General features: G+C 38.8%; 1 protein-coding gene across 1 annotated transcript in view; it reads left to right on the top strand.

Annotated features, from left to right (window-relative positions):
* Nucleotides 1-26,036, top strand: part of LOC114692867 (syntaxin-binding protein 4) — a gene marked incomplete at its 5' end in the record, with an annotated part of 130,834 nt that overhangs the window by 46,290 nt on the left and 58,508 nt on the right. The window contains 7 exon segments of the mRNA XM_037201879.1: nucleotides 2,817-2,993; nucleotides 13,031-13,147; nucleotides 14,608-14,623; nucleotides 14,626-14,656; nucleotides 16,794-16,847; nucleotides 16,849-16,905; nucleotides 16,907-16,923. Coding sequence (XP_037057774.1) covers nucleotides 2,817-2,993; nucleotides 13,031-13,147; nucleotides 14,608-14,623; nucleotides 14,626-14,656; nucleotides 16,794-16,847; nucleotides 16,849-16,905; nucleotides 16,907-16,923 — 469 coding nt within the window.

Genomic DNA, 26,036 nt, shown 5'->3' with positions numbered 1-26,036 from the left:
AGGACAGATCGTCAAATTAGTGATTCTTCACTGCAGCTGGGGTGATTTTCCTGCCCTTCCTCTCTCACTTCAGAGGCTTTTTTTTTTTTTTTTTGATTGAATAGAAAATGGGGAGCAGTGCAGTGTCCTCAAATGTGTTTGAGAGTCTGTTGTTATAACCACATCCTAAGTTAGTGCAGGGCTGGTGCTGGTGATAACTGGTACCTAGAAAGGATTTTTTTATAACATTTCCTGTAGTGACCAGATAGTGTGGACTAGCAACCAAGAGCGTAATCTCTATTAACTAAACTGTGTGAGTTCAAATCCCAGGCCTGCCACTAAGCTTTCTGTGCTTTGGTGCCCTGTCTTTGAAATGAGGATAATTCTAGACATACCTTATACTACCATATGCAGTTAGCTGGCTTGACACATAAACCTTTAGGACAGGGCTCTTATAGTGAACTGTTACCTCCTGTGTGTGCAGCAGCAGTCTGGTGTGAAGTTGACCCAGGTGTGTCACTAGGAACTTTCCTGGTCACCCGGCTGGACTGACAGGTGCTGGCAGTAGGTACATCCCCCTTTCTCATCACATGTCCAAAGGCACCCTTCTAGTATAAGACAAGTGCTTTCAGATACAAAGGGATAAAATCTTTGAGTGACAGGTAGAGAGGGCAGTTGACTTCTCATACCACTCCATTTTACACCCAGCTGCCAGGTTTACCTTTTAAAAGTAAGTTGATTAATTCATTTGTTTATATGTCTCTTCTAAAAACAAACAAGCCAACAAAAAGTTGTCTTCCAGTAGATCCCTCTACCTCAGTCAAAACCCGCCTGATGTCATTTCTCACAGGCCACATTCCCTCTTGCTCATTTGTCCACATTGATTTGATTGTTTTATCTAACACTCCTTACACCATTTATCTACATCACACCTTATGCTCTAGCCTGAGCCAGAAAAAGTATTATTTACCCCTTTATACTGTATTGACATGATATTCCCACAGTCGCCTGTATGAAGTAGATGCTAACTTCATGTTGATGACCTAGTCTGTTGCTCTACTCTCAAACTACTGGAGCTCTACTGCTTCATCTGTCTTCTCTCCTACAGCCACCCTGGCCAACCACAGTTGGCTTTACTGTTCCCTTCCCCCCTCTTCCTGCACCCACCTGTGTCCTTCCATACAGTCTGTTCTTAACTGAGTAGTGAAATGCACCCCCTGAAAACCTAAGCCAGTTCATATCACTTTCTCTACTCAAAAGCCCTCTGGTCACTTCCAACCTCGCTCTAAGGGAAATCAAGCTCTTTCAAATGGCCTGCTCTCCAGCTCATCCTGTCTCCACACTCACTGTTACGTCTGCCCTGGTATCTTCCCACTTCCCTGTCTTTCCCATACTGCTCACTGCTTCTGTCTCACTGACTGCCTTGATGTTCCCCCAAGATACAAAGCCCAATCCAATCCCAGGACCTCTGCACATGTGCTCCTTTTGCCCAAAAATCTTCTCTTCAGGAAATCATGGCATGGTCCCTTTTGCAGGTCTCTAGTCAATTCTTCTCATGGAGATCATAACTCATGCCTAAGCAACTGTCTATCTCCCCAAACTAGAATGCAGATTTTGAAGGGTGAGAGTTTTCCATATATACAATGCATGCATATTCCAGAGATTGACATATAATAAGCAATTATTTTGATGCTGAATGAAAACGGGCCCTTGCGACTACCCCACACGCTCTCCTTCTCTCAGTACTTCATGCTCCAACAAAAGCAAATGCTCCATAACAGCTTCAAGACATCAAAATAGCCATAGTTTAATATTAGCTATAGCAATTGGAGCAGAAAGTTCCATTACAGAGAAGAGAGATTCCTGCACCCTCTAAAGAAGAATTTATGCTATAATACTTGTCATGTTAAATTATACAGGTGTCCTAGGGACTGTGACCTAGCACCAAGGTACATTTTGAGAGAGCAAATGGCTTTTGCCACCCTAACCTTCCAAAGTGGAAAGTATAGCCAGTATTTGAAGCGTTTTTGTTTGTTTGTTTGTTTATTCTGTCATCCAAAGACAGTAAAGTGATGAAAAGAGATCATTAGTATTAAAGCCAAGCAGACCTGCCTGGGCTCAAAATTTGTGTCTATATGCATTTGATCACCTTGTTTATTCTCTAGGTCTCTCATTGCTTATGTGTAAATAGTTTTTAATCCATTTATCTGGACATTATTCCAAAAATTGAATGAGCAAAGACAGATGAAGCACACATTGTATATTTAGTAATTGTGTCTTGAACATTGTATCCAACAGATAAACAATTAGATATTATGCTACTACCAAAACAAGAAGTAACAGTCTGATGTCCAGGAAGAAAGCTTTGCCTCTGGTGCTCGTCGAAAGCCCTGCCGCACTATAAGCCCCCCCCCAGCCCAGCATCTGATGAAGCTGCAGGAGCCTTCTGAGAGAACCAGCCCCTCCACCTACTTGTTCTTCTGTAGCTTACTTTTACCTTTGAATCAGTTCCTACTCATCTATTTTGGATTTTCAGTTTTCTTTACCTTCCTTCATTTTTCCAAAAGTGATGCTAGATAGGTGATGCTAAAGATTCATACAGAATCTTTATACAGAAAAAAAAAAATATACAAAAAAAATTTTCAGGAAACCAACAAAAGGCAGGGCAGCTAGTTCATATAATGAGATAACGTGCTCACTAGTTTTAGGTGGAAGATAAAGCACACAGAGATGTAAGCTTTGGAAGCACAACTGCCAAAATGAGAAAAATACTTTGTATAGACTGCAGACATATGTTTTGCATTTTCTTCACTTGACATAACTTTTAACTTCCTTAGGAAGCCAAAGCTGTAGCTGAAGAAACACGAGCTCTTCGAAGCCGGATCCATCTTGCTGAAGCTGCACAGAGGCAGGCGCATGGGATGGAAATGGACTATGAAGAAGTGATCCATCTGCTAGAAGCTGAGATCTCAGAGCTAAAGGCTCAGCTTGCTGATTATTCTGACCAAAATAAAGTAAGCAAACAGCCCTCTCTAGTTACCATGGTTTCCTTGCCACTGTCGTGCCCTGTTTTCATTTTTTCTTTTCATCTGCACGTCTAAACTGGGTCAGTGTTTGTCTTCTGTTATTCAATGATAGGACGTTGTGTCGTGAAGAGGGTGGTGTGGAAGTTGTGAGCCTGCCCTTATCCAGAGAGCTTGGAGATGGAAAAGAAAGCACAGGCCCAGAATTAATTGGGTCGTTGGTCACCATTGTTCCATTCAGCCATTCAGGCCTGGAACTATTTAACATTTAATTGATGGCACTGGTTTTTTCTTTCTGCTTTTGAGCTTGCTAATTTGTTTTGTGGAGGTGGAAGGAGGCGATTCCCGGATGAGTTTTTGTTCTTTGATTAGAGAACTTGGGGCAGTATAGCAGTAGACACGTTAATGAATTGTTACACGAGACCCATGATGACCAATGAGAAGAAAACCAAGCTTGAATTTGTTTTGTTCTGTTTTGTTTCTTTCAGTGTAAGGAGCACTAAACTGGGCTCTTCTAGAAGAGCTCTTAATTGCAAAACATGAATACTCAGTACTTGCAGGAAGCAAGCTGAACATCTCTATGTGGAAAGTGTCCACAGTATACTATCTTTAGTTATGACTAACCTTCAAAAACCATAGTGTGTGTGTGTGGTGTGTTGTGTGTGTGTGTGTGGTGTGTATGTGTGCCAAGTATAAACTAGAATGAATTGAAGCAGATATTTTATAGCTTTGTAGAAATTCTTCAATTAATAATGAGTGTTTATATATATAACCCATTCAGCCTTCAAGAGAATACAAAACAAATTTGAGCTATTTATGAATATTTGAGCATATAAGGCTTATTATGTTCTTTAACCTACCAATAAAAATGAAACTAGTTTTAGAAAAGAAAATTCTAACAGAAAATGTGATATTTTCTTTGCTCGGCTCTAAAGAGCCCTTGACATTTCCCCAATATCTGCTCATTTAAACCAGCTCACAGAAGGCTGGAGGACCCACCCAGCACTGAGGAGACCATCAAGGAGCACATAGCACCTAAGAAAGCAACAACACTTAGGAATTTGTTTATATGTGTGCATTTTTCAGCAGCTGTGGCTACGCCATGTAAGACAAATTGCTAAAGGGTCTTATTAATAAAAGCCCAGAGCCAGATATTTGGGGTAAAAAACTGAGAGATCAGAAAAGTAGAAAGAAGCCAGCCATGTTCTTACCACTTGGAAATCCTCAGCCCAAAGAGAGCTACTTCCTGTAAACTCACACCTGTATGCCTTTCTGTTCTGCACCCCACTTCCTCACTCCACCCAGTGATATCACTTCCTGTCTGTCTGTACAGACCTCCAGACCTTTATGGTTAACTAGTGTTGGAATTTAAGTCGTGTGCCACCATGCCTGGCTCTGTTCCCATTTTGGCCTCGAACTCACAGAGATCCAGACAGATCCCTGCCTCCCGAGTGATAGGATTAAAGATGTGTGCTACCATTGTCTGACTTCTGTGTTTAATGTAGTGGCTGGCTTTTCCTCTGATCCTCAGATAAGCTTTATTAGGGTGCACTATATATTGGGAGACATAATATATCACCACAATGCCATGTAACTTTAACCTAATTATGAGAAATTGTAGAAATTACCAAATATTAAAAATAAAACTTTTAATAAAATAGTTACTTTTAAAGCAAAAGTTGCCAGTATTTAATAGTTTCAAATTTTTGCTATTGTTTCCTGTAGCATTGGAGATTGAAGCAGGACCTTGTATGTGTTGGGCAGTGCTCTCTTTTTGAACTCTCAGTGGCCCTGTATTTTGAAAATATACTTGTAAGAGGTTTACATAAAATTATCCAGTGGTTTTGTTAGTTTTTAAATATTATCAGCGTTTGTGTGAGGGGATATTTGGAGGTGAGAGGGCATGTGACCCAATGTGCATGTGGAGGCCAGAGGACCATGCTGTGGAGTTGTTTCTCTCCACCAGCCTGTATGTAGGTTCCTGGGAACAGACTCCGATCCCCAGGCTCATGCAGCAAGCACCATTACCCACTGAACCAGCCCTCCGGCTCCCAGTGTGGTGTTCTGTTGTATAAAGTTTAGGTTATTACATTCTCTCTTCTCCTAAGTTGCCTGGCAATATAATCATTCATGTTCTCCCTCTTTGTAGCTTTATGTGGGATCTCATAACATCCCTTTTAATAAGAGCCTAAACTACCTCTCTAAAATCAATTTTCTTTATTTTTTATTTTGAAAGAAGAGATATTAAATGTTAAACATCTCAAGATTCAGTATTTTCCAATTTTGATACCAGTGGGCGAAAGTAACCTTTTCAACTGTGCGTAAGACTGCTTAAGATCTGTTGACCTAGGTACTATAGAACAAGATTCAAATATTTAATTATCTTTATTTACTTATTTGGGAGGGGCAGAGTACATATCAACTGGCGTGTGAGTGCATGTGTGTGTGCACTTGCATGTGGAGGTCAGAAGTCAACATCAGGTATCTTTCCTAGAGAGCTATCCATCTTTTGGGGGTGGGAGGAGAGGAGTGTTCACAGAGATTCACACTGGGACCTGCACTACTGAGCGCCTCTTCTGGTCACCTTTCCAGAGAAGGATGACGCATGCGCGCCACTCCACCTGGCTCCTCACATGGGTGCTGGGAGGGAACTTGAGCCATAGAGTGCACAGGAAGCACGTTACCAACTGAGCTAACTCTAGGGCACCTAAATATTTATGTTTTAGATATGGATTCTTTCTGTCATAATGCTTTTATTTATTACTGTAATTTCCCTTAAATTATCAATATGTTCTCAAATTTGTATTTGGGCTTTTGAAAAAAATGCATCTGGCACATAAGAAATAAAAATATTCTTGGTACTGGAGAGATAACTCAGTAGTTAAGAGAGTGCTTGCTGCTCTTGCAGAAGACCCAGGACCTGTTCCTACCACCCAGGTGACTAGCACAACCTGTAACTCCAACCATAGGGGACCTAATGCCCTTTCTGACCTCATGGGCAACCACACCCACATGTACACTGCACATGCATATATAACACATAAGAAAAAATAAATATTTTTAAAAAACAAAATGAAGCATTACTAATACCTATGAAGGACCACAATACCCCTCTTCAGATTGCATCCACTGCCCTTGCTCACAGAGTGCGCTCCTTTCTTGGATTTAGTGTCTACCGTTTTATTGATAATTTTATTACTTGCATATCTACTCCCTGTTTGTTTAGTTTTGCCTGTTTAAGAGGTTGATTTGTAGCTAGTTAGTATCTTTTTCCGTCTTTATTCCTCATTGCAGGAATTACCACCATGCAGCTATCCATTCTGTATTTAATGGGAAGTCTTATTATTTCTGTATTATTCTCTGAATCATGCTCCTGAGAACATTCTGATACATATAACTTTCTCAACATGTGTAACTGTTACCTATGAGAAATAGTATTCCAGGGTGAATGATAATTGTATGTTCAGCTTTATAAGTAAATGCCTAATTGTGACTGAAAGTATTTTTAACTAATTTGTATTCCCATGAAGAATGGAGCAGAATTACCATTCACCCCTTGCTGATCCTTGGCTTTCTTTCATTTTGAATTTTTATCCATCTGGTTGGTATAATAATTGCTATGCCAGTATGGTTTAATTTGAATTCCCCTAGTTACTAATGACTAACATAGTGGTATGCTGGGACCCATAGACACTGGCTCATGAGAACTTGTCTCTTCTCAATGCCATGTTCACTGATGGAGGTTGGAAGCTTGAAATCAACCATGATGGAGTCATTTATATCCCCAAATGCCGTAAACCTGCAATTTGCCCTCCCTGCCTCAGATAACCAGTTGAGCATATATTTATGCATTCAATAGTCACTTATTTTTCTCAGTGAAATGTGCTTCTGTATCTTTCACTTTATTTTCCCATTGGATTATTTGTATTTTGCTTAGAGACATGCATTGATCTCTTGGTTACTAATACTTTATTAACTTATATGTTATAAAACTACTCTCTCAAACATGTGGCCTGCCTTTTCTACTCTATAAGGAAATAGAAAGGAGCTCTTAATTTTCATGGAAACTTATTGTCTTAGTTACTTTTCTATTACTGTGCTAAGACACCATGACCAAGGCAACTTATAGGAGAGTTTATCTGAGGCTTACAGTCTTAGAGGTTTGGAGTCCGTGACCATCACAGTAGGTGGCATAGAAGCAGACAGCAGGAATGGAATGGCACTGCAGAGTAGCTAAAAGCTTACATGCTGGTCCACAGGCATCAGAGAAAGCTAACTTGGAATGTCCTGAACTTTGAAGACTCCATGCCTGACCCCAGTGACACACCTCTGCAACAAGGCCACACCTCCTAATCCTTCACAGATGAACAGTTCACCAACTGGGGACTAACCATTCAAATATGAGCCTATGGGGTCATTCTTAATCAGACCACCACATTTATCAATTGTTTCCCTCTTATGTGTTTTCAAAAGTCCTTCAAGCTCCAAAGATACAAAGATATTTATTTATATTAGCAATATATATATATATATATATATATATATATATATATATATATATAATATTTGCCATGCCAGCCAGGTACTTTTCCATGTAGTTAACAAGGTTGAGGACATTAGGGCTTCAGTTCCTCTCCATTCATAGTAATGTCTTTATGTTCTTAAACCATCAGTATTCATAGAAACATTCTAAATATCTCTCTTGGGGTTTCCTTTCTTTAGTATTGTTTGTATATTTTGAAACAATGCTTTTAGATACATTAAGGCTTGAAATTATACAACCGTCTTTTATGAAAATGTTAGGATTCTATCTGTAAATCGTACCCCTTACAATTATGTTCTATTTTCATTAAAATAGCTACATACTTTGTTTGATATTTATTTATATATTTTTAAAATTTTATTTACTTTCAACTTTTTAGTTTCTATTTATTTCAGTTATGTCTGTGGCAAACATGAAGTTGGAAATTCCTATCCCTGCCCCCAGCACACCCATTTCTTAATTGTTGAGCTTTAATTAGAAATAACTTTCTATTTGTAGACTTTCACTTATTAAAGCACCTGGTTAGTCTTTGTTCTCTGACTTGTTAACTGCAGCTGTCCATGTATTTAAGATATTTAACTGGAGTTTTATATTAATTCAGATATCTTCTGTGTACCTCTGCCCAATTACATGTAATTCTCTTTGCTGTTTTCAAAATTATGTACGGTCTCCAATATTTTTTTTATTTAATTAATTTATTTATTTATTTTACATCCTGACTTCAGTTTCCTCTTCTTCCTCTCCTTCTACCCCACCCCACCCCAATCCACTCCTCTGTTTCTGTTCAGAGAGAGGCAAGCCTCCCTTGGGTATCAAATAAGCATAGCATATAATGTTGCTGTAAGACTAAGCACCTCCCCCTTGTATTTAGGCTGGGCAAGGCAACCCAGTATGAGGAATAGATTCCTAAGTGCCAGGGAAAGCATTAGGGACAGCCCCTGCTCCCATTATAAGGAGTCTCACAAATAGACCAAGCTACACAACTGTCACATATATGTAGAGGGCTTAAGTCAGTCCTATGCAGGTTCCCTGGTTGTTGGTTCAGATTCTGTGAGCTCCTATGAACCAGAGTAGCTGATTCTGTTGGGTTTCGTGTGATGTCCTTGACCCTACAATTCTTTGCTCCTGCAATCCTCCCTCCCTCTCTTCAGCAGGAGTCCCCAAGCTCAGCCTAATGTTTGGCTGTGGGTCTCTGCATCTGTTTCCATCAGTTACTGGATGAAGGCTCTCTGATGACACTTGGGGTAATCACCATCTGGTCACAGGAGATAGCCTGCTCAGGCTATGTATCCACTATTGCTAGGTGTCTTAGCTGGGGTTACCCTTGTAGATTTATGGGAGTTTCCCTTGCATCATGTTTCTGCTTGACCCCAAAAAGCACCCTCCCCCTTTCCAATCATCTCTTTTAGTGCTCTCCTGAGGTGGTATTGTGTAGCAGGAATCTTTAAAAGTTCTTATTAATAAAATCAAACCTGGAGCCAGTTATTGGGGTGAATACTGGAAGATCAGAGAGACAGAACAAGCCACAGCTAACCTCACCTGGCCAACTTCTCAGCTGGTCTTGTTTCCTCAGACTGGAAGCCTCTTTGTCCTCATATCTGAATGGCTCTCAGCTGAACCGTACTGTTCAAAACCTAAAAGCTTAACCAACCAAATGCTTCTAGTTCCTGGTCTTCACGCCTTATTTGCCTTTCTGCTATCTGCCATCACTCCCTGGGATTAAAGGCCCCCGCTTTCTGGGATTAAAGGCGTGTGTCACCATGCCTGGCCATTCCCAATGTGGCCTTGAACTCACAGAGATCCAGAGGGATTTCTTCCTCTGGAGTGCTAGGATCAAAGGTGTGAGTGCCACCATTTTCTAGCCTTTGTATCTAGTGGCTGTTCTGTTCTCTGACCCCAGATAAGTGTATTAGGGTACACAATGTGTTCCCAAAATATTGTGCACCCTAATAAACTTATCTGGGGTCAGAGACAGAACAGCCACAATATTAAACATAGAGGATAGGCAGTGGTAGCACATGCCTTTAATCCTAGCATTCCAGAGGCAGATATCCATCTGTTCAAAGGATACAGCCAAGCATGGTGACTCATGCCTTTAATCCCAGAAAGCAAGCCTTTAATCCCAGGGAGTAGTGGTAGAAAGCAGAAAGGTATATAAGGCGTGAGGACCAGAAACTAGAAGCATTTGGCTGGTTAAGCTTTTAGGTTTTGAGCAGCACAGTTCAGCTGAGAGCCATTTGGATATGAGGACACAGTGGCTTCCAGTCTGAGGAAACAAGATCAGCTGAGAAGTTGGCCCGGTGAGGTTAGCTGTGGCTTGTTCTGTCTCTCTGATCTTCCAGTGTTCACCCCAATAACTGGCCTCAGGTTTGATTTTATTAATAAGAACTTTTAAGAACCCTGCTACACTCTCCCCCTCTACCCACTCGATGCTGGCACAGTGGTCAAGGCTGTTTGTCCTCCTCTGCAGCCACAGAGTCTTGGGCCTCAACTAAAGGTGGTGAGTGGGCATCTGCTTCTTTGTGTGATAGACACCTTCCAGCACATCTGTGCTTTGGATGCAGCTTAGGAAGGAACTCCTTCACTTGGGGCACTATTTTGGCAAAAATACTGTTATAAACCACCATGTGGTTGCTAGGAATCAAAACTGAGTCCTCTGCAAAAACAGCCAGTGCTCTTAACTGCTAAGCCATCTCTCAAGCCCTGGGTCTCTAATTTCGTAATGATTGTCCTGGAATATTTGACATTTTGTATTAAATTGTTAGGAAATTCATCAATAATGTTTCCCCCATCTACATATTAAAAGCCCTTTTGAACATAAGCCTAATCACCTCCCCTCCTTAATTTCTGTTGCTGGTAGATTCTAGTTCTGTCTTGACTTTATTGCTTTTGCAGTTTGGTTAATGTGGTCCAAGTTGGTCTGGATAGACCCAGTGCCTGGACCTTTTGTTCATAATTCCTTATTACATCTCAGGCTTTCTTACTTCCTTAAACAGTTGCTTCAGATTCATTTAGTGAAGTTCTGCTGATGATAAACTCTCCATTTTGTTTCTCTGAAAAACATTCTGATTCAACTTTGAAAAGAATATATTTAGATACATTTAGAGTATTGTGTTACCATATAACTGTCATTGTTTTTATTTCATGCTACCATGCCAGCCATCAGTCATTTGTAAGGTATTTCCTTCTGAATGGTTTTAAGACTCTTTGGCTTTGATATCAGTGTTTTAACCCCGTGTTCATTTGTTGATCCGATCTACTATAAATTTTGCTGTTTGGGATTCATCCAACTTCCTCATCAGAGGATCACTATCTTGTCCTTTCTAGAAATCCTAAACCGTTCATCCTGATTTTCTCCGTCCCTCCTCCCTCCCTTTCTCTTTTCTCTCCCTATTCCCTCCTCTCTCCAGGATCTCACAATGTATGCCAGCCTACCCTTGAATTCATACAGGTCCCCTTGCCTCTACTTCCTAAGTATAGGATTAAAGGTGTGTACCACAATCCACAATGCTCACTTTTTTTTTAAGATTTTCATTTTGACTGCAGTTTCATAGCCAAAAAATTTAATGGAATAGGCCTGATGCACCACTTATATCAGAAACCAATGCCCACCTTTTAAAAAAAATGTCAATTTATTTTAAATGCATGAGCATTTTGCCTGCATGTATGTATACCATGTGTGTGCCTGGTGCCTGCTAAATCAGCAAAGGATGTCAGATCCCTAGAAATGGAGTTACAGCCAGTTTTGTGCTGCCTTGGATGTTCTGGGTACTGGACCCAGGTCCTCTGTAAGAACAGAAAGCAATCTTAAGCAAAAAGCCATCTCTCCAGCCCCCAGGATGTTTCCTTTGATTCTTTCTGGTAGTCTCTGTGCAATCAAGAGACTCGCCTGTGTTCTCTTACCTCTTCTTCATTCTTAGTTCAGATTTTATTTCTGTTTAGTCCTCAGAAATTTTACTACGTTTGTTTTCTAGTTTCTCCATTTTCTTTTCAGATGTATGAAATTGAGCATTATTGTGTTCTAACTTAATAACTATATTTTTTTTTTTTTCTTTTTTTTTGGTTTTTCGAGACAGGGTTTCTCTGTGTAGCTTTGCGCCTTTCCTGGGACTCACTTGGTAGCCCAGGCTGGCCTTGAACTCACAGAGATCCGCCTGGCTCTGCTCCCGAGTGCTGGGATTAAAGGCGTGCGCCACCAACGCCCGGCCTTAATAAACTATATTATTAAGATGACTCTGTCATTGGATCTATTTTGAGTTTCTTGTCCTTTTATATTTTCTTTATTTTGTTTTATTATTTATTTATTTATTTATTTTGGTTTTTCAAGGCAGATTTCTCTGTGTAGCCCTTGCTACATGGCTATCCTGGAACTCACTCTGTAGACCAGGATGGCCTTGAACTCAGAGATCGGCCTACCTCTGCCTCCTGAGTGCTGGGATTAAAGGCCTGAGCTACCACCACCTGGCCTATTATATTTTCAATTCTGTTTTTTAAGCCCACTAAACATAATTATCTTTATGTACCAGATTAATATATACATTGTTTTAGATCTAATGGTTAATTATCTGATTGTCAATTAATAAAACATATTTCTTTATGTTTAAGTGATTTTTTTTTAATTCTAAGTTCATGTTCTTTTGACACACAATTAGGGAAATTCTATGAAATCCCAATTTAAAAAATAGCTTCCAGAGAAGTTTCATTTTTGCTTTTCTTAACCTAGTACCAGTTAAGTAATAATTTCAGGTTATGGATTTTCATGACATCTAAATAATATAAATTCAGCCCCCAAATGTCCTTCTGTTTCTCTAGCAATCATTGTTTGAGCTTTACTGGGTAAGGACTTACACTTGGCAGTTACTCAGGACAGACTTTTTTTTACCAAATCAGAGTACCTGTTCTATGAAATCATATCACTCATTTACCCATCACAGCTCAGCATGCCATGTGTGTCTGATGAAACCCCCAATGTGGACCTCTAGGATCAGGATGTGCCTTAGAGCAAATGATGCTTCAGAATTCCCCTGCCACTGCGGCTCACTGGAACTACTGCTGTTCTTCATAGAATGCTTTTACTTCTCTGTTGTTAATAGTTTGACCTTACATTGGAGTGTGTGTGTGTGTGTGTGTGTGTGTGTGTGTGTGTGTGTGTTTAGCACTTTGGGCTGTGCTATCCATAGGCTTTCTGTTACCCTGGATTAAAACAAGTTCTTAAAAAAACATGTAAGCTGAATGTAAGTCACCTAAAAATCAATAAAAGTCATATGCAGTGTGTCATAGAACTGAAAGTATCTATGAGGAAATTAACTTTTAAATATTTAATCAGTTATATTCCACCTCTCCTCAAAATCAGAAACCCTTTGTAAAAAGTGAGACAATAAATGAAATGGTAGTATCAAATACTAGTGTATGAAAACTAGAAATGGGCAAAAATGTTACAAGTTGAAGAAATGTGAACAGTGTTGCTTCTGCCCTCTTTGTCCAGGAAAGTGTCCAGGACTTGAGAAAGAGAGTCACAGTTCTTGACTGCCAATTGCGAAAATCTGAAATGGCTCGGAAAACTTTCAAGGCGTCTACTGAAAGGCTCCTTCATTTTGTAGAGGTAAGTTCCCTCTTACATTGACCCTCTCTCTCCTTGGATTCCACACCAGTGAGTTCAGCTAAGCATGCATTGAAGAGACCCAGGAACAAAAACTCCAGGAATTCCCATAAAGCGCAGCAAGCTCTATGCCGAGTCTGTGTGAATGAAGCGGTGTAGTCACACCCGACAAGAGCACCATTGTCCTTCTCCAGTTCTCTCTAGAGTGCCAGTCACCTTACTTCTCATTTGTGTACTATGTGCTCAGGCCTGAGGTGGATGTTTCAGTATGAAACAAGGATAAAAAAAACTCGGGTCCTTATTTTGAATATAATAGACTATAAAACTATTTCCATAAAAGCTCTACTGTCTTATTTATAAGTCATTTAGAGATGATTTGAAGAATCCATAGGCTGTGTATAACACATGCAGACCTACTAAACCACTTGTGCATCTCTGGAGTTTTACTGTGGCTAATCATAGACACAGCGATCCTGAAACCAATCCGCTGTACTTAAGCTACTGAGGGATAACTATATTACATTGTTTTTTTATTTATTTATTTTTTGTTTTTTTGTTTTCTGTTTTTTTTTTTTTTTTAATCTTACCAGACCTGAAGGCACAGGTTGTAATCCTAGATTCTTGGAGTCCTGAGGCTAGAAGATAACAAGTCCAAGGCTATCCTGGCAACTTAATGAGACCCTATCTCAAAAGAAATAGTTAAAAAGAGGGTTGGAAATATACTTCTATGGTAGACTACTGGCCTGCCATCTGAGATCCTAAATTCAATCCCCAGTATTGAGAGAGGGAAAGAGGAGGAAGGAAAGGAGGGAGGAGGGGGAATAAGCACTGTCACAGAAAAAAGTTGTGGTGCTGGTAACTACAGAAAGATCTATTTCAAAACAGGAATTCTAACTTACAGTCAGATTTAGATTGGCCTTGATATATGAAAAGAATAGTTAATACTACATAGGTAGTTAGTGATAAATATACATATAATAAAATATTCTGTGTTTTAATAAATACTCTCCTAAAAATCCTGATACCATGTAAGCATAGTTTGGTAACTATTTTTGCTATCATGAAGTGCTAGAGAGAAGGCTTACTTTACCAGAGAGGAATGCTCACTGCTCTTGTGAAGCGTCTGAATTCCGTTCCCAGGACCCACATCAGGTGACTCACAACCACCTTAACTCCAGTTCCAAGGAACCCAACACACTTTCTAGCCTCTACAAGTATCTGCACACATGTACACACACACATACACACACACACAAATAAATACAAATATTTTAAATAAATAAATATCTTAATGATGTCCAAGTAGAATTTCATGTTAATGTAATTGATTCACCCACCATAATAGGAGCATCTGCATACTCAATGAAGGAGAAAATTGTAAAATATTAATCAAGCAGAGTTTTTGTTTTTGTTTTTAAGCTATTAAATGTACAAATCTCCTTTACCATTTTGTTTGTCACTAGGCTGCTCAGGAAGACTTTTGGATAGTTCTGCTCCTTTATCCAGTTTAAGGTAAGATTGCATTGCTTTCCACAGCATATGAACACTAATTTCTTTGTCTATAGTTGTTGCTAAAATACTCTAGAGTAGTTTTAGGATGCTGTGTGATTCCCATTGAATGCTCATTTTCACTTTTTGGAAGGAAGTGTACAAACATACTCTTTGAGTTCCATCTCCCTAAAAGAAACTGCTGAAGCATTTAGACAGCCATTGTGACTTTGTACTCTTAGATTGAGGATTCACACATCCTGTCTGTGTGTGGGTAAGCTGCTGGCGGCAGATGCACTACTGAAGACGGTCTCAGCATGGCAGATGCGTTATGTCAAATAGGATTTTGCAAAACATATTCACACAATCAACTCCTTTCATTTTCATCATTCGGTAGATATAAATAAAGAAGTATGTTTGTAGACTACACCTTGATTTGTTATTATTCACAGCATGCTGCTGTCTTCCAGATTCCTCCTCGGAGCTGCAAACATACAAATGTTGGTTTGTCTCAAGCCACAGCTTCCCATTCACTTTGATACATGATGAAGGGTGTACACAGAGGCAGTATTCCTACCGGTCTATGTTCAAGTACTTGTTTCCTTATGACTACCATAGTTCATACTGTGTCCATCTCCACCAGCACCACTTGCAGAAACACAAACTACCATTACTGTTGAGAAACACAGCTGTCCAATAGAGAAATAAGATCCACACACAGTGGCTTCTGCCTGTAATACCAGCACTTGGGAGGCTGAGACAGGAGGATCTCTGTTGAAGTCAAGACCAACCACCATGGCTACAGTGAGGCCTTCTCTTTAAAAAAAAAAAAAGAAAAAAGGAAATAATGTCTACAGTTGCTGACTTTTGTGTTCATTTTAATGTTTCATTTCTTATTATGAAAGAATCAGGCATTTTTGTTATTAACTGTTGCTTACAATATAATTCTGTGAATTCTATGAATATTGTTTTAGTAGGGATTTTTAAAACGCTCAGTAGCCATATTTCCATTTTACATGTTAAGTGTGCCACACCCCTTCAGTCTCATTTTGACCTTTACTAATTCAAATTTTTGGTACTAAATACCAAGTTTAAAAATAATTAGTTAAAAGCCAAAAGCCAATCCTTACCCTAAAAACACTTCTTAGAAGAAGAAGGGAAAAAAAAGGCTACTCTAAAAGCTACAGTAAGCAACTTTTTGCTGTGTCTTGAAAGTTAGACACTGCTACAGTCTCTTCTTCATATACTCCACCTTCTGTATGGATACTGGCCCTTGGTCATTTAACACAGAGTAAAGGCTGTGTGTCTGATTGGAGATTTCTTAAGTTTATCCTTGTGAGTTTATGTCCTCATGGTTAAGAAGATGGGCTGTACACACTGATTTTTTTTTTTTCAATACAAAGTCGTCTGTCTTTTTCAAGTGAAAACTTTAGTGTAATTTTTTTGAGGAAAACGTTTCATTTTAAATTATGTCATAATGCATTTATTTCAGATGATACCTTAGTTAAACTTTGGAACACAAAACAAAAAGTAACAAGTACAGCAAAGAGATTTACAAGTGAGAAAGGGCTGGCAGGTGGAGGTGAATAAGAAGGATGGGGGAGCATTACCAGAATGTACTATATATAGGTATGAAATTATCAGTGAACAAAATGTATTAATAAAAGGTAAAATCAAATGTCATAGTACAAAAACATATAAAGCCTTTAAGCTGTTTTGTAATTAGGAAAAAAAGGGGAGAATTTAAACGATAATTTCTTAAGTAAATATACATATATTGAATTGATATTTAATATTAGTATAAGCAATTGAAAACATCTGTTTAATAAACTAAGGTTTATATGTTTAGTCTGAAATTTTACAAAATGAAACAAAAAGACCCAGCAAATTATTTAGGATGTAGGCTAGCCTTCATTTACTACCTTCTTGTCTGTAAAGTCAAATATCTCTAAATATGCCTATTTCCTATATAATAAACAATAGGAAGAAGAGATACTACTCTGTTTGATTGAACTCTTGTATAACTCTATGAATGTAATGTTTCTAGAATTGTACAAAATACTTTGGTACAAAACAAAACGACACACACTCAGGTTTAGCAAAGGTGCCCCAGGGTCACTTTGCTGGCAGTGTGCTCAAGGCCATTTCCTTGCCCGTGCAGCGAAAGAAGAGCTGGGTTTGCATCACAGACATCGCTCCCACAGCTGGGAAGGACGGACGCAGCTTCCAGCAACGCTGCTTCTGGAATCCAAGGAGCTGGTTAGATCTGTTCGCCATCCTTGATATGGACTGTAAGTTATCCTCCTTTGTTTTGCACCTTTTTGATAATTCATTAAACAACGCACAACTACTCAGTTCTGATAGTTTAATTGCATAAAATGCATTTGTCTGCAGTAAAATTGATAGCTACTCATTTAAAAGCATTCACATGCCGATTATGGAAAAGAATATTGGCATCATTTAAAGTGCTCAAGAGGATGTCTAACTGAAGAGAGCTAATTAATACATGTCTTTACTTCTGTTTTCTTCCAAAGTATCTTTGACATTAGAAAATAATATCAAAATAAATTGCACTAGAAACCTGAAGGGTAAACCAATGCTGAGGAGGATTTCAAAAATATGCAACAGGTGTAGTAACATTGACAGGTTGAATGAGGTCTAATGGTACAAGGCCATAACACAGACCAGTGCAGACCGACTTCAACAGAAGGTGCCCAACAGCAATGAAATAGAAAGGACTGATGAGACATAGCCTGCCATGGTGGCTTCTAACTAAAATCTTAGCTCTTGGGAGCCTGAGGCAGGAGGATTTCTGTGATTTTGAGGCTAGTCTGGGCTACATAATGATTACTAACACAGCCTAGACTAAGTATTAAAGACCTTTCTCACAAGACCAAAAAAAGAAAAACAAAACACAAAAAACCTATTGAATCGTAAGTTAAATAAACTATGAGGGGAGGGGGGAAAAAAGACCACAAACAGGAATAGCCAGAACAGGTCTTGCAGCAGTGAACAAGGTAATTAATGAAAAGGCTGTGGAGAATTGGAACCAATTCCCTGCTCTTCAGAGCTGCCAGCTTAGGTGTCTCCTCCTGAGTGGGGGTCGAGAGAGTGCCACTGTGGAACTGTGTGATCAGTACTAGTCAATACTGCGGGGTCAAGAGAAGCAGACCAGTTTCTAAGTGACTCCCCACACCAAATGACCGGACATTTCTACTTTTCCCTCATCGTGTCCTCAGGCGCTTCTGCCTCTTCATGAGAATTTCAACTTTAATAACTATTTTCAACATACCATTTATTTTCCTGCAATGAAAATTATAGGTGATTCTTCTAACTCTTAACATTTATAGAAATCATAATAAATGTCCAAACTATAAACTAGAGGAAAAATAAGAGGAATGTGATTCATGACAGAATGATCTCAATAGCTGAAGTCTTGCCCAGCAGCACTAGGCGATGTGACGATGTAATGCTCTTACCTACACGTAGAGTCGCTACAAAAAAGTGAGAGCCATGGGGTTAGATTGACACAGCCACCTTAGGTTCTCAGTTTTAAGTGCACAAGTTCACTGGATCTGTGACAGGGTTGTCTAAAATGGTGAGCAATTCCCTGCAAAGTTTTGAACAAAGGAAGATGCTATGTTTATTAATTTGTTCAGTGGTTCCAAGCTTGGAACAGCAAGGACATATTTAAACTATGCAAATGTATTATGTTTATCTAAAAACAAGATCATATTCCCAGATCATGTAGCTTAAAATTTTTTAACAGCATGAATTTCTTTTTTTTTTATTTTTTTTTCCTTTTATTTTATTTTACAATACCATTCAGTTCTACATATCAGCCACGGATTCCCTTGTTCTCCCCTTCCTTCCCCTCAACCCTAACCCCCTTTCCACCTCCTCCAGGGCAAAGCTTCCATGAGGACTGAGATCGACCTGGTAGACTCAGTCCAGGCAGGTCCAGTCCCTCTCTCCCAGATTGAGCCAAGCGTCCCTGCATAAGTCCCAGGTTTCAAACAGCCAACTCAAACAACATGATTTCTTATCAGACATTTGAACATCATATGAGAAAGAATAATTCTTCAATGCTCAGGATTGTCAGATGTATCTGATATGTTAGACTGGGATGGGAATCTGACATCCTTCCTCTAAACACTAAAGTGTGCCCCAGCACTTTGCTCATAAATAATGCCTCGTGCATTCCCATAGATGCTCTTGTGTGACACCATGCTTCAGCTGAGACCCTGATACTCATCAGCCCAGAGTCACCTAGTAACAGTCCATAGGTGGACAGAGCTGTAATACAGAAATTTTAGACAAAGAGAAAAAATGGTCACCAGGTAAAGGAAGATAATATGACATTCAAAACATAGCTACTAATGAGTTATTATACTTAAAGATATGATATCCATTATACAAGAAGCATTTGCTATTAAAGAAACAAAATCCGAAGAGAACTTTATTTATTCCTGAAAAGGAATATTAAATATCTTTTCCTATTACATAAAAATAATACCCATTCAAAAACAAACATTTTGTGAAGATTTAAAAAAGCATTACCCATACTAGATTTCCTAGCATAAAACTTGATTTTAATTTAATTTTTTTAAGTTTTGAGGTTCTATATTATAGAGTAAATATTTACTAATAACCATGCCCATCTAACAATGATGGAGACTGAGGTCAAAGATGTTAGGTAAATACTGAAGTCATTCTTTAAACAGTACATATCAGGATGAGAATTTCAAACCTTGATATAAATATGATTTCACTTCATCTCTCTATCTGTCCACTGAAATAACCTACTACACTACTATTGTTCTCTTTTCCAATGTGAAGAAATGGGTTAGCCAATCAGGCCAATCGGCCTCTAGTCACACGATCAATTAGTATAAAGCAAGGATCTATAAGCAGCTATGACTCATTTCAGAGGTTATGCTCCCCTTATCCTTCAAGCTGGGAGTTCTGTTAGTTAAGGGTTCCAGATAGCTGATTCTTGCAGTGGTTCTCAACCTCCCTAATGCTGTGACCCTTTAACACTGTTCCTCATCTTGTGGTGACCCCCAACCATAAAATTATTTTATTACTACTTCATAACTGCAATTTGTTACTGTTACGAATCGTAATATAGTAATATAAATGCCTGACATGCAGGATATTTGATATGTGACTCTTAAAGGGATTGTGACCCACAGGTTGAGAACCACTGCAGTAGAGGATCTTACTGCTCGACACCATATTAGCAGGCAACATGATTGCATTTTAAGTTGCACACACTTCACAACTGTGAATATACAAACATAAAAGGTACAATGAAGACTAATGATGAAATGGAACTTTATACAATGCTAATGTTATCATTAACTATCCTATTAGTCATTACTCTATAGCAAATCACCCCAAAACTTGATGGCTACAACCTTTTGGTATTCTGCCTTATGGCCTATAGCATACCAAGGTTTGACTGGACAGTTCTTTTTAGGGAACTCTGATGTGGTTACAGGCAGCTGACTCCTGACATTACAGTCATCCTATGATTCTACTAGGCTGGACATCTAAATGGCAACTCAACTTGGGATGTCAACTCTAATCCCTGTTCCTTACACCTCTCTCCAACATGAGGGGCCTGAGGTAGTTGAGTAGTTGAACATACACCGTGGCACAAAGCTCCCACACAGATGGTTAAATGAGCATGTGGGAACTGCATCTCCTCCTTTGGCTTAGCCTCAGAACCTGCACAGTATTGATTCCACCATATTCTGTACATCTGTGCAGATGATTCCAGGGAGGGGCTAGGGCTCCACCCTGGATGAAGAGGTACCAAGATCACATTTTAAAAGATAGTGCAGGCAGATGTTAGTTTTGTGGTCACCTTTGAAGAATATGATTTTCAACATTCGAATATATATCAGATATAATTAAGTTGGTCATGATGGCTACATAACATCATCCTTGTGTCACTTAATATGTGGCATTTAGCAGAAGAGCATGTGGCCTTTGTTTCTGTCTCTTCCCTTAATATCACTACCTGCTGTTTGTTTTGCTCCAACATTCCACTGTCCATCCTATTCCCTTCTGATCGTCTCTAAGCCAGGAACCAAATGCATAAAAGGTGGATGGATGAATGACTGAATGGATGGTGAATGAATGATCAAGGTAGGAAGGATGCACAGATAGACAGATGAAAGGTAGGTAGGGATACAAAAAATAGCTAAGGAAACAGATAATTTCCTCCTAATTGTCAAAATATTAAGTTGTGGATACAAATCTTCTTAGTAAGTAGTATTGCTTGGCTTGATGAACTAACATTCACAGACCCTTTGGTAACTTTTGACTTAAAAGATACATTTTTTTTTTTTTTTTTTTGGTTTTTTCGAGACAGGGTTTCTCTGTGTAGCTTTGCGCCTTTCCTGGAGCTCACTTGGTAGCCCAGGCTGGCCTTGAACTCACAAAGATCCCTGGCTCTGCCTCCCGAGTGCTGGGATTAAAGGCGTGCGCCACCACGCCCGGCTCTTTTTACATTTTTTTTTTTTTTTTTTTTTTTTTTTTTGGTAAAAGATACATTATTGAAGATTGGAAACCATGCCTCTAAAATACTGTCTGTTCTCTTTATATGATGAATGTGTGTTTAAATTTCTATGTAACCTAATACATTTTTTAATAAAGTTATATGTCAAGAAAACATAACAATTCATTATGTAGAGAATTTCTCTATGTATTTTAGAAAGGGCTGAACCCAGTCGCTTCTAATAAATATGTGTAGACTCGGAATTCTGTGTATTAAACATTTTTATGTTTAGGTGGGAGCAGTAGAGGGAAACACCTGCATAGACATCGCCCAGTGGACATTGCTGCCATTAATTTTAATTACCTCACTAACATTAACCATTATCTCTGTCAAACATGATTATTCAAAAGAAAATATTTGAAATTCAGCAGAACTTCTTTGGAAGAGAACAGAACACTAACGTGTGCACTTTTTATCCTTTGTAAGATTATATGTGCTTTGATGTTGAAACCAGAAAACAGTTTCTACACTGACTGCTTATTTAAGGTATAGCTGCTAATGTTGGCATATTTTGTCAGTATTTTTCAACTTTATAGGCCTAGCTCTTTAGGTTTAATGAGTCTTTTTTTCTGTAAGCAGTGATTTTTTCATGTATATAATAGGAAACAGAAAATTACTAGAGTGAGGAAGCTCAGTCAGCCAAAACCCCAACCTCATTTCTTTTGCCCTTAGTTACCTGCATAGTTCAAGCAATGATTTAAAATATTCACTTGGGCAATTGGGTACAATATAAATACACTCTAGGATGTTACACTCAAGTTTTCCTCGAAAATCTGTAGGATAAGTTCTGTTGGACCTTTCAGCTTAAAAACAAGCTCAGAAGACTGTGTGGAAGATTGTGTCCCACCAGCCAGCCCCCAAATAATGACACACAGACTTCTTATTAATTATGAAGCTTGGTCTATAGCTTAGGCTTGTTCCTAACTAGCTCTTATAACTTAAATTAACCCATTTACATTAATCTATGTTCTATCATGTGTACATTACCTCTCTTCCATCTTGCAGCTCAAGTTTCTTATTTATATCTTCTAGTGTCTCTCTTGCGACTAGCTTCCTCCTCCTCTTCCTTACTCTGTCCAGAAATCCTGCCTGTACCTCCTGCCTAGTTACTGACTGTTCAGCTTTTTATTACACTAATCACAATACACCTTCACACAGTGTACAAATATACCACAAGAGAAGACAATCCTGAACCTGTTCTGGATTCTCAATTCCTGAATTCTGGTGAAATCCCCCTTCCAGAAATGTCAAATAATTGCATTTTGCATCCCATTTTTAGAGTATTCCTGAAACCTAAGCTAGGATCCCGTATGTAGAATCACAAGGATCACAAATGCTTTCTCCAGAATTGTAAGCATGGCCATCCCATCTCATCAGAGTGCCTGTGGAGACAAATGTCAAGACATGTGATTCTGCATAGACTGGAGCTCTGCAGGGTCTCTGGGCTCTCTTCCTGAGAGGTGCTCCAGTGAGCACAGGGGCTGTCTATCCACTCTGTGGGACAGATGACTTAGCCCTCAGCTCTGATGCGCATATCAGAAGTGGAGGGTATGGAATGCATGGAAGTGCTCCATGGGAGCTGGAGCTGGAAGATGGTCCATACCAGATAATGCTACTGTTGAGGTGACGGCTGGTGTTACATGGTGATGATGTACAGCAAGTAATCTAAATTCCCTTTCTGTCTGGTATTTGGTAGTTGTCTAGAGCCTCATTCAAGTTGGATACATTTGGAAAGGAGGTAGATGAGAGCTCTTCTGGATATAAAGCATTTAACATCACTACTGTGATGAACGTGGGGAACTGCAGCGAAGTGTCTTCATCGGCACCTTATCCTTCAACTATCTGTTGGTAACCATGACGGTCTTCAGCCTGTTCTCCTGTGTTTAGTAAAACAGTGTGGAGGGAACATAGACATCTTCAGTGCAACCCCGGAAACACTCTCCCAATCTCTATCAATATCTGCAAGGCCAATATCACTGTGGTAACATAGTATAATCTTCATGTGCACTAACTGCTGCTTCCTATGTTTGATTGACATATAGATTGACAGAAATTTATGAAGCAGAAGCAAAAACACCCAGGTCTGACTTAAAATAACTTTAAAACTTCTTGCCTGTTATCCCATAGGAAACCTTTAATAAAATGAGAGCTCATTGGGTTTCTAGTGTATTAGTGTAAGAACAAGCATTTAGGGCTGAAGTGATGGCTCAGCTCCTAAAAGCAAGGCTTACAATTAAAGAAGAAAAATCATTTAACTTTCTGCCTTCAAGATTCTCATAGAAATGAACAATAGGTTATAAAAAAGAGAAAAACTTACAGAGGAATCCTCATACCTTTTCAGGGTGGGTAGATAGGACCTCACAGTAGGAGAGAGCAGGAAAGGCTAACCTGTTACTCCCTCTCTTGAACAGTAGAATTATGGGAAAACTGGGCCCCTGGCAGGAATGTACTCCTACTGTGTTCTGGATGGAAAGGTAATGAGTAAAAGTAAAAGGTGCCTGAGGGGTGAGAAACTGTTGTTACTGTTCTGTTTGATAGTCTGTGGCTTCTTTGAAATCTGCAGACTTTACCCAGATTCTTTGTCAGTAAGAAGACCAAGTAGGTGTTGATCTTTTGAGAAGCACAGACAATGCTGTAGGTCCAATGTACATTGCACTATTAGTGTAGAAGGAGCTAGCACCAAGTGCATATGACTTTACACAGTCACCTCTGGTCCTGCCAACTACTCATGTATACCATTGTGTCATTCTTGTGTTCACAGCACAAACACACAAAGCCAACTCCAACAACCTGGTCATGTGTTTAGATACCCAAGAAGTCCCTACATCCTTTCAATAGTCAAAAGCCAGAAGTAGAAATATGTAACATAGTTACATACATATCTCATTCAAGCTCTTACAAACAGATATATACGACTATGTGCTTGTGGAAAGGCCCACAGCATTAAAACAAGAAAACATAGAGACTTGGGAGAGTTTAGAATTAAGATTGTAGTTGTGCTAAAGCTTCCCATTCTGTCTGCATGCTTCAATTGGTATTTACAATTGGGTGTGTACTTTAAAAGATTGAAAGAGAGATGTGTCTATACAAGAAAAAAAATGAATATATCATAGCTGGTGGCTTAGGCTTGGCATTTCACAGAGCTGAGATGCAGTTGGGGCTCAATTTTCTACACCCACAAGGACCTAAATGATGCCAGAAAAGGAAGCGAAAGGCATGGATCATTTTGTAAGGAATACACTTTCTTCTCTCTTAAATTACTCATATATTAGGCATTTAAAAAAAAAAAAAAAACTTAGGAGCCATCTGGGCCTACCACTAATTAAAGTTGAAAGTAAACATTCCCATCGACTACAGGTGGGAATGTAATTTGGCACAGCATTCTTGAGAATATATATAATAGATCTTTTAAAAGATCTTTTGAAACGTTTTTTAATGTTAAAAATGTTTTAATGTATCACATATTTTAACTCACTAATCTCAATGATTGGTATTTTTACAAAGCAAGTAATAAAAGATATATGTGTAAATATTTTGATTATAGAATTTCTTATTAAAAACATGAAGGTCCAACTGTTACAAATTGGTTGACTAATTAAGTTTTACTGAGCCATCTGAAAATAAGGAGAACCTTGACTTTATGAAGTACTGACCCTCTGATGATATACTTGTCTATGCAATAATCCTCCATCAGTTCTGCTGTATCTATCATTAATTAGCAATAGTTTAACTATTTTTTTAAATTTACTTGTATTACAAGTATATAAGTGTTTTATCTGCTTGTATGTTTGTGTACCTGTGTGTGTGTGTGTGTGTGTGTGTGTGTGTGTGTGTGTGTGTGTTACCCACTGAAGCTAGAAGAGGGCATCAGCGCACCTGAAATAGGAATCACAGGTGTGTGAGTGGCCATGATGGTGCTGGGAACTGAACCAAGTCCTCTGCTGGAGCAGTGGAATGCTTAACTGTTGAGCTCTCTATCCAGCCCAGGATTTGAACTCTTAAAAGTAGGATGTCAGTTTAGTATGTCTTTTCTTTATGTTCTGAGACAGTAACTAACACCCTTTGTCAAGTTTCAGAGCATCCTTTCCCAGATCAAAAACCAATCCTAGGAAGATAACTCAATAAAAAAAAAAAAAAATGTGTAACACCTATTGTATAGAAGCTACATGAAAGCTGCTTAAGCGATGAGAAAATGTCTCATGAAGTGAGGGAGAGGCAGTGGTGTGATATCTTAAATGCCCTCATGATTTTTCCTTGAGATTCCTCCCCTCTCTCAGATCCCAAGTTCATACTTCACATCTTCTCATTCCCACCATTCTGTGCCTCACACTCCCATCATTATTTATATATTTCTCCTGAAAGCATATTTTTATGATTAGCCTGAATTTGTCAGAGAAAAACCATGTTCTTTTAGTGGGAGTCAAACTATACTATTCAAAATCAGCATTGTGCTATTTGCCTGCCTCAGGGTAGTCACATGGGTTATCACCTGCTTTTCTTGGATCTGGCAGAAGTATGTTAGGGAGTGCTTTATTGTGTGACTGTGTCAGCTGAACCAAAAAATAAGCTGGTTTTGCAGAGTCAGTTTCTTCTCTGATGACTTCATTTTTTCAGAGTCGGTATTTAAGTCTATTGATAGTCATAGACTCTAACCATTCTAGAAATGGTAAACAGATTCTGCTGTATTATTGCAAATTGAAAGGTCAGTACTGATGGTTCTACTAAGACAATGCATCGAATTTAATCTTGGACAATTTAATTATTGTTAGCTTCAAGAAAAATAACTTCATTCTGAGTTAAATTTTACTTCCAGAAAAAAAGAAAAAAGCAAAGAGA

Source organism: Peromyscus leucopus, unplaced genomic scaffold (assembly GCF_004664715.2).
Source record: "Peromyscus leucopus breed LL Stock unplaced genomic scaffold, UCI_PerLeu_2.1 scaffold_214, whole genome shotgun sequence".
NCBI classification, from domain to species: Eukaryota; Metazoa; Chordata; class Mammalia; order Rodentia; family Cricetidae; genus Peromyscus; species Peromyscus leucopus.
This window is presented reverse-complemented; position numbering and strand designations above follow the sequence as displayed.